General features: G+C 44.6%; 1 protein-coding gene across 2 annotated transcripts in view; it reads left to right on the top strand.

Annotated features, from left to right (window-relative positions):
- Nucleotides 1-5,032: 5,032 nt before the first annotated feature.
- The window catches only part of CPSF4L (cleavage and polyadenylation specific factor 4 like), a 224,388-nt gene continuing 219,578 nt past the window's right edge, over nt 5,033-9,842 (top strand). The window contains exon 1 of one of the 2 annotated variants that reach the window (XM_069655108.1): nt 5,033-5,319. In XM_069655108.1, coding sequence (XP_069511209.1) covers nt 5,217-5,319 — 103 coding nt within the window. In that variant the 5' untranslated portion in view covers nt 5,033-5,216. The remainder of the gene's footprint in view (nt 5,320-9,842) is intronic. The other variant, XM_069655107.1, reaches the window with a different exon arrangement.

Raw genomic sequence — 9,842 nt, 5'->3', positions numbered from 1 at the left:
GACGGGGTGGTGTTGTTCGGGATCCCCCAGGCAGGACGCTGCAGTCTTATTCCCCCAGGTGGGAGATTACATTACTCATTGTAGCCACATGCCGCGCTCATGTGTTGGGAGGATAGCTCAGAGGCAACGCGCTCGCCTTGGAAGCAAGATGACACGCAGCACCACAGGTTCGATCCCCGGGTCTGCGCTTAGAAACCTCTGGGTACTAAGCATGTTATAAATAACCTAACCTATCATTCTCCCACCCACCCCCGGGTGGGAGCTTTATGTCATTGGAGAGGCCTGTCCTTCAGGCGTCTGCAGCCACGGCCCGTGCCCCCTTCAACCTGCCCCTTAGCCCCGGCGGACTGCAAACAGGTAGTGTGTCAGCGCTGCATGCTCTCTCCTTGATGCAACAATGTCCGTGCCCACAGGAAGGCGCTCATTGATGTTTGCGGGCAGGGGTGCAGGCAGAAAACTTGGCTGCACCACGCCCGGGCTCCTTTGCCCCTACCCCCAGGGAGACACTTCATTCTCTGAGACCTTGGTGGAGCAAGCTCCTTCTCTCCCACAGGGGTCTCTATCTCACGTCGCAGCGGCGGCGGTCCTTGCAGTCAGCTAGGATGAGCCGGACTATCAGAGCAGCAGTATGTTTTCAATTGATGTGCCAGTGCGGCGGAGACCTCCTCTTCTCCCTCCCAGTAGGGAGTTCATTAGGCGGCATCCTATGGCAGTAGTGGAGACAGCTCTGCTTCATTTCTTGGGCAGGGAAAGTTCATTCATTGCATGCTGAGGAGGCCGGCAGATCTTTGGAGCTTTGGGGAGGCCAGCAGATTTGTTGTGTGTTGGGGCTTGGGGAGCCTGCACCCCTTGTTGAGGCCCCCATCTTGGCCCTGAGTGCCATGCACACCACGGCTTCACCAACACCATTAGCATGCTTCGCAACATCAGTAGCGTGGCAGGGACAGGCTGTGTGCCTTCTTGCCACTCTAGCTCCTCCAGGAGTGAGCTTGGCCATGCTGGCAGTATGGCAGGGGCAGAACGAGCCCTTTACCATCCCAAATCGGCAGGGCGCCAGATCCCATCCTCGTCGCCACTTGTTATTGGGCCCAATGGTGCCGGGCACTGCTGTTGATGGGCTCTGCTAGGCAGGCCCACTGCCTCAGACGCAGCACTGGCGGCGCGCTAAATAACATGCTGTAGGCAGGAGTCATATGGTAAGGACTGGCGAGCGGGAGCACTGCTCGTCTGTTTATTAGCATGGGCACGTGGTGCGCAAAAAATGTGGAGAATCAGCATTTTCCTGCATAGTGGTGAAACTCTGGAACTCGCTCCCAAAAGAAATGCAAACAACAGAGGATTGCCTCAAGTTCAGGAAACTATTAAAAACATGGCTCTTCAACACTCTGAGCTGAAGAAAACTTCAGAGCAACAAATAATCCACCCACCACCACGCAAGAGAACTCCACAAGACTGGATCTCTCAAATGCCAACCACGAACACACCAGCAACAAGACTAAGCGAAAGGGGCAACCCATCAGAACAAATCCAAACATCATCAACCAACCCTACTAATAGGTCTCTAACCCTCCAACACTCAGCATACCCACCACATGGCACAACTGATGTCACACAAATCTCAGACACGAAACACTGAATCTACAAGCACTCTTCCATCTCTCCAAAACACCCAACACACACAGGATTACTCGAATACAACACACACATGCCAATCTACCATATCATAGATGTGTCAAGATTGCTCCCACGTGTCTATAGTTGTGTTGTGAACATGAAGCCCATTAATGTGTCATCTGTTTCCTCCCCTCCAGGGCCGGTTTTAGGGCACGGCCTCCCAGGCAACCACCTGGGCTGCCATTATCCCCCCTGCCACACCAGCTTGGGGTAGTCTTTCAAGGTCTCCCCAAGCCGGCATGGTGGGAGAAGGCACGGTTGGCGCCTTATTGAAATTAAATGTGCCTCGCTCTCGGGAGCAGGGCGCATTTAATAACAATACAGCGTTGATGTTTTCGGATTGGCGTCTATTAAAAAAAGGTGCCTCCCACCTTACCAGTGGCACGCAGGGGGAGGTTGGAGTGCCACATTTTTTTTTGCTGTCCGGGGTGCAGCTGCTGCTAAGGCCGGTCATGCTCCCCTTGTCACTGAATCCTGATTGCACCCATACTACATGCATTTCTATGTTTATTACGTATTACAGCGAATGCTAAAACCGAATACAAAAAGCTTCAATTACAAAATTGCCAAGCCCACTTGTTAGCATTTCGTAATTCAAGTTTTTCAGAATTTCGGTTGTTTGTCCACGATGGTCAATTAATGTGCGCAGGGGACACCCCTGCAACCCAGTAGCCCATAATACCGAACTAAGGGTACAGGGGACACCCCCACAACCTCCGCTCCCCTTGTTTGGTATTATGGGATTCGATCTTTTGTACCAGGCCGAATGTACACTAATTGTGCATTCAGTCTTTTTTTTCAAATATTTTGGGTTAAATCCCGTGGTCCTACCATGACTAACACAACGACAATCGATATCGAACCTATGGACCAGTTTTTCCAGGGCTGATTCTGAGGCCTCTCACTGGTGAGCTACTCAATGCAACAGCCCCTCACTCTTTGATTTTAACCTGAAATTGAATTGTTCCATCTGAAAAGGTTTTTTGTAATCTGACAACATCTGGTTGTGCCACCCAGGGCCACGTGTCACTCTGGGCCCAAGCAAGTCTCCTACTTCCAGTCCTGCCATTTTAGCTTCTAAGCGCTTGTAACGGCACTATATATGTGACCAGCACATATTCAGTTTAATTTGCAAGTTGGAATTTGGAAGACTACCCTGGCCATTCAATCCAGTGAGCTTGGAAGGACTAGTCAGGTTACGGCTTTGGAATACACCACAGACTCTATCGAGTCACGAGAAGTGATATCATTTATGATGCTAAATATGGTTATTCCCCTGAAGAATGTTCTTAATAAGAAGAACAGAAACATGTTGGGTTGTTTTTAGAGCAGTATAACATTTGGTGTTACATGTACTCATACTTGCTAGCATGACCTAATCTGTAGGTGCTTATCCAGTCCTGTTTTTTTTTCTTTGCATTCAGGGACTTGTAGACTGAGTTTTATAATGGGAAAAGTGGAACTACAAAGCACAGAATGCCCACACAAAAACAGGACTGGATAAGCACCTACAGATCGGAATGGGTCATGTTGCCAAGTATGTAAACTGTTGAGGGCGATTGCAATAGCGGATACATTAGTCGTGGTGCATACTCTGCCTCGTGCAACCCCTCCTTTTTGGTGTAATTTTATTTATTTTATTTATAACTCTTTTTATTGGCATTTTTTTGAGTCGTACATTACATAATGCTTTGCATCTATCAACAGTACAGTGCCATTGTTTACTATTTCAGCCAACATTTTAACATAAAGCAAACAAACTAACTTCATTTGTTTTAGCAGATTGCTTAGTTTCATAGTCTTTTACGGGTTATGATTTTATGTCCTTATTGCGCTGCCCTAGGGTGGCAGCAGGAGCGGGACTTTCACCTGTTTCTGTTTCCATTGTGCTAACGACTTTTCCAGTTGCCTCCATGTGCCTAAGGGGGCTTGTCGTCCGACAGGAGGAACATGTCTCTTATTAAAGCCTTCCATGCTTCAAACGAGGCGCTGGCCCCCTCAGTATTCCCAGCTGTTCCTGCTCCCCATGCTACTGTTTGTGCAGCAGCCCATCGCTCCAGTTCCCATTTCCATCTTGCATATTGCGGGCCAGTTTTCGATTTCCATGCTATTGCTATTGCTCTTTCTGCCAATATGCATGCCATGTCCATGAGCTTCACAGAGTGTTTGATCTTACTCCATCTGGGGTACATGCCTAGGAGGCATTCCTTCGGGGACCAGACATATCTGTTGACTCTCACATGTCTGTTTAACTTTCCCCCAGAAGCTCCCAACTTTCCCGCACCCCCAAACGTGTAATAAGTCAGCTTCTTTGCAGTCACACCAGGGACATGCTGCACTCAGTGTCTTGTTAAAGCTTGCCACCCTCTTTGGGGTCATGTATGTTCTACATAAGACATTCATTTGTATTAGTCGAAACCTAACATTTCTTGACACCTTTTTAGGATGCATCATGGTGTCATTTTATTTTATGGTTTAGCACTTTGTCACCGGGTGTGGTGTTGGACATTTATTGGTCTCTTTTGTGATATGTATTTTATTATCACATATGGCAACCTATATAGTCTTGCTGTTTTTTTTTAAAATATTGTAGCTTTTTATGAAGCTTTTATAAAGTATATATTTATATAAGCTCTTATCATACACTTTGTTTACCTATAGCCAATCAGTGGTACATTTTGCATTCCTCCGCCCACTTTTTGTAGTGAGGGGATACCTTTTGTGGTTATGTGGTATATCACACAGACATATCTCCCAATTACCCTTCCTTTGGTTTAGAACCTTCCATGCTGTTATTTATACCTTCATAAATAGCTTTTCCTATGTACGTTTTAAGTATGGTATCTGTACTTCAATTATCCCCATCAAAAATGTTGCCTAGATCAACTCACTTTGCATTCTCGTACACTGAGTTAAATGCTTGCTTAATTAAAATCATCATTGACCATTCTAATTTGTGTATTTTTACATTTGCTATTATAAACGTCTTGTTTCAGCATATATTTTGTTTCTTGTAGTTTTTTTCCAATCAGGTGGATTGTATTTTTAATCTGTATTACTTTGCATTGTGGTACTTGTAGTTTACATTTGCCCATAATGATATCTTTCAAGCTTGTGTTACTTCGGTTTCTGGGAGTTTTGTTTCTAATTCTGATATTTCTCAAGCGCAAATCACGAGGCTTTCTGGTTATTTCCATTGAATTTAAAATATAGCAATGGCGAGGGCCTGAACACCCCCACAGGGAACACGTAGAGAACTCGGATGTGACACATTGTGTTATATTGTTGATATTTACAATGTTGCATCCAATCATTGAGTAGGCCATTCAAGAAAAGGTGTGGCCCTTTACGTGAGCCCACACTCTACCTTTGAGCAGGAAGGAAGCTGATTGGCTTTCGGGTCACTCGGCTGGTCTTTGGTCATATGACTGCTCTCTGGGCTGTTGTCATGTGACTGCTTCTTGAGCAGGAGGTGGGAAGGCTGGCAGGTTGCTTTTGGATATGAATTCAGTGTCCCCGCTCCGTGTCTTGTTCGATCAAACATGCAGGAGCTCATTGCAGGAGTGGAGAAATTCACATTTGAGATCGAATTGGACGTGGACGAGCAGCGGGGCGCCTTCCCGCTGCCTTTTCAGGGAATGGACAGTAAGTGCGAGCAGGGGGCTTAAAACCCGCGGCAGGTGCTCAGGGGAGAAGTGTACACATTTCCCCTTTTATGCCCCCCAAACATATTGGTAGTTTTAAGTGGCTGGTTTTGAGTCTGAAAATTAACTGGTTAATCTAAGAATTGTTTAATGCAGATTAAGTAATGGGACCATTTTGTTTTTTTTCTTTCGTTTTTTGAAACCCTTGCTGTCGAGGGCTTGAAGTCCTGTTTATTCAGTGAAAGTTACGAGATGACAACTCCCCGAATGATTTAGTTTGATAACTGGCAGCACAGACTGGAAAAAATGTCCTGATGACACAGAGCCGGGTACAGTGAAGGTGCTCAAATCGTCCCCTTGCATCGTTCATGTGTCATACCCTTTCCTTGAAGCATGTTTTCGGTATGTCCAGGAGTACGTGACACACTGCACTTTAGACTCGAGCAGGATGATGGATGTTCCAGCATGGGATCCTTCTAGAAGCAGAGGTAATGACTCCATGCTGTTAGGCTCCTGCCAAAGCTGGCCAGTCCAATGCTCTGAACCAGGAGTTTGCAACCTTTGACTCTCCAGATGTTTTGGACTGCAACTCCGATCAGGTGCTGCCAACACAGTGAACTGAGAGGGATCCTGGGAATGGTAGTCGAAAACCATCTGGAGAGCTGCAGCTTGCAGACCCCTGCACACCCAACCGCTGCTTTCAGGACCCCTCCTTGCTTAAGATTTTTCATCTGGTTCTGCCAGGGTTTCTTGTGATCATGGGGGCTGGTTCTGTGTGCATCCTGGTTCCCTCCATGTAGCAAACCAGGCAGTCGCATCTATGCAATATATATCTTAGGGAAACAAATTGAAACCAACAAGCATTGGAATAACCAACACTTTTGGCTTTTGTGTATAGGGATAGTCTTTTCTGAGGCTCTGACATAATGGAAATAAGTGGGCAACCGTGAGAAAATGCTATGAGCATGAGCCAGTGCCTGGCAAATACCTATCAACTAATTACATAAGACAGAACTGTTGGCTTGGCGAATGCTTGTTTTAAACAGAACCTCTCCGTAAATAAGGAATGGGAGGAGACGCTTCTTGCTTAAAAATAAAGTGTTTGAAAGCATTTTATGTCACACTAGCAGCTCATTTAGAGTGGCAATTAGACCATTAATTCTCAGAAGACTACTCAATAGCACTGACAGGCCGTATGGAACAGAGGGTTTGATTTTACTGAGTGGTACAGCTACCTCAAGGCGACCCCCGGATGGTTTGTTTTGGGCGATGATGGGCAGGTGGGCATAGCCATTGAGGCTAATGGGTAAATCTACAAAAAACTATTGTCTCACTCCTCGGATCCTGTCATTTCTATCTGTACTCCAGTGCAAAGGGCCAACTAATGGCCAATACTAGAAGGGGATGGATGTACGGCTTTGAATACATCATAACTGCCATTGCTTCTATGCCCTTGTTTGCAAATCAACATTGCCCATGCCACTAACGCGAGTAGTCCTGCCAGCACTAAACTGGCTGGGGTGCCTTGTTTACCAGAGCAGATGTGACGTGGCTAAGTAGTTAAGTCTTAACTACATATTTTGGTGGCAGAACCAAGAGCTATGGTTAGTTCTCTTCTGTAATAGCACAGTTGCGCTGAAAAATGATGGCATGGAAGACTGCTGGGTGCAATGATACTAAAAATTATTAATTAAAAGCTTTCCATCCATCACTTTGTTTTTACTCCATTCCGCCTTCCAGAATTATATTATTTTTTTTCCCTTCTACACCCATTAAGTAAACCCTCAGAATATGTCACTTGAATATAATTTGTACGGTTCCTCAGCCAGTTGATGCTTCTGATTCAGCTTTGCGTCCTGCAAACAATGTCATTCTTCTTAGGCTGAAAGAATGATTAACATTCACTGTAGTTTCCCACTGCTGCTTCGCTCTACTGTGATTTTCTTCTGGGGGTACCCGCTGTTTCTTCTTCCTAGATCCTTTCGCCATTGTTTTGCTACTCTGTAATTTTCCTTTAGGTGCTACCCACAGTTGTTATGGGGTGGTAGCTGCCAGTGGGCTTAATCCCATGGAAAACTTTTCCCAGTCTTTTAACAAGCATCACTGAGGATTGAGGCGGTATGGTGAGAATCTGTAATGGTGGTATAGGGGCGGACTGGAAACTAAGAGGTCCTGAACATAATTTTCAAAGTGGCCCCATATTACACATTTTCAGCAAGACCAAGCCTTTTCCTGACAGGGCTCTAACAGCATATATAATGATCAAAAGACTGATGAAAATGTGTTGAACTGTTGTGACCGGGTGTCTTTTTTTGAATTTTTTTTTTATTTTTATTTTTATTTATTTTTTTTTTTTTTAATCATTTTCACTTGCTACCCTACAAAGCTGGTTGTAATTGGCCCATTATTTTAAAGAATTTATTAGGGGAGGACAACCCCGTCCCCCAGCTCCCAAAGCCCTCTTGGCCATGTTGGGGCTCACCCAAAGTGGTTGTTTGCTCATGCAGATTTGGGGCAAAACTGTACACTCCTCCGATGAGAAAAATAATGTAACCTGCCACTACAGATTATTTTTCGAAATGAAATGAAATCAATAATGGCTCTAGGGTGACCTCTTTTCCATGTGTTCTGTGGCGGGCTATCGGCCGGGCATGAACCATTTAACATAACCAAGTTTTTTGACTCAATAAAGGTGTTCCAGGAGACAAGTCTGCTATCCATGCGATTATGGGGAGCATCCAAACAGTGCAAATTTAAGTCACCCGCCAGGATAACATGCGGCTATATAGGGAGTTTAATAATCTCTAACCATAACTCTTCCAGATCTTTAAGAAATGTTTTGGTGGACATTGCAGCTGGATTCCAATATATATTTACTATTGCATATTTTTGTTCTCTTATTGTGATAATTAGCAATTGAGTATATGGATTTGGCGCAGACTGGTGTTCTAGAACAACCTCTGAGGACTTGTTTAATGCCACAAGGAGACCGGACATGGGCCGACCTTTCACAGATCGTATTGCAGGGTTAAAAACTATTTCAAAGTTATCCCACACCGGCCGCTCCGTGAGCCAAGTTTCTTGAAATAAAATAATATCATGCTGCGATAACTCATTGGAACCATTCCTCAATAAGTGCCCGTGGCCTCGAGTGTTCCAGTTTATCATAGACAAAAATGGTAGAGGATGTTGCAAAGTAAGTTACGACTGCTTTGATACAGATTGAGACATTGGATGATAATTTTGGTTAATCGACTGAGCACATAAGCCCTGTCTCTGATTAGAAACATATGTCTGCGTTGATGGGTTTTGCACCGCAGAAATAGGAACTTGATTTGTCACAGCAGTGAGAAGCTTGAACCCTAATTCATATATTTCTCGTTTAGCAAGCCACAAAGTGTTTAACACAACTCGTGAGGACACCCAGAACCGTGCAACAGAGAGATCGTTATCGAAGATAAATTCCACCAAATCAATATCGGAGGATTGCAGATCGTCTAACGCAGGAATTTCAGCTAGTATTGTAGTATACTAGTGCGATTTAAATCATACTTCGCATAAGGTATATCTCTGCATCGAATAATCAATGGATATAGCGATTGTTTGGGTGATATTTTTGAGTTTTTTGATGGTAAAGACGGAAACCTATTAGAGTGCAGCCAGCTTGTACCCAGTGAGTGGGTTTGTTGTTGAGGATGTATATCAACACTTGCAACAGGGCCAGCCGGATAACGGCTTAAATCAGTTAATTGTGAATGCATAATGTGCTGGTCAGCCTCTAACTTCGTATGTAATGTAGCATTTTTGTTCAAGTTGGTCATATATTCTTCCACCGCGGTTTTAATTACTTGCTGTATTGGCATTTCAGATACACCAAATGTGGGTTGTTTGGTGGTGGGTATATTAGCAGAATTAATAGGAATTTTAAGGGGAGCAGACATTTTCTTTAAAGAAGAAAGCTCAGGGATCAAGGGCGTAATGAGTGGCTGTGCCACATGATTCTTTTCTGTATGGACTGTTATCCTTCAGCATCTCTACTTGGGCATTCAAGGGTCTTTGTTTAGTCATATAGTAGTCAATCTCCTTTCTGATTTTGTTCCGTCTGGCTTCAACATTCTTATCTGAGATCCTCTCGGGAGAACAAGGTGATGAAGCTGCAAGGGTAGCACCCTCTTTTACTTGTACCGCCACACATTGGGGTACTAAGGGAGATGAGGCTTGTGTATTCACCGCCCTATCATGTTCAGCAGCCTCAACCAGCGCGTCTAATGGATCATAAGCTACTATCTGGGCCGGGCATGTCGTAAGCTGGTTACTAGCTTTCTTAGCATTAGCCAAGGCGCTATATTTTTTTTTTGTACTGCTTCCGCAGCCATGGTGGTGTGCTTCCTAGGCAAGGATAGGGCTTTAATGAAGGTTTTAGTTGCTGAGGTTGTCGTTTTTGTTATGTCTTTACCATTTTTTGTTTTTTTACAAACCAAGTTCTTTTTTGGTTTAGGTATTGTTTCGGGTGGCTTAAATCCA

The sequence above is a fragment of the Ambystoma mexicanum genome, chromosome 3q (genome assembly GCF_040938575.1).
Source record: "Ambystoma mexicanum isolate Mex_15411 chromosome 3q, UKY_AmexF1_1, whole genome shotgun sequence".
NCBI lineage: Eukaryota > Metazoa > Chordata > Amphibia > Caudata > Ambystomatidae > Ambystoma > Ambystoma mexicanum.
Note: the sequence above shows the minus strand (reverse complement) of the source record. Positions and strands in the feature narration are given on the sequence as shown.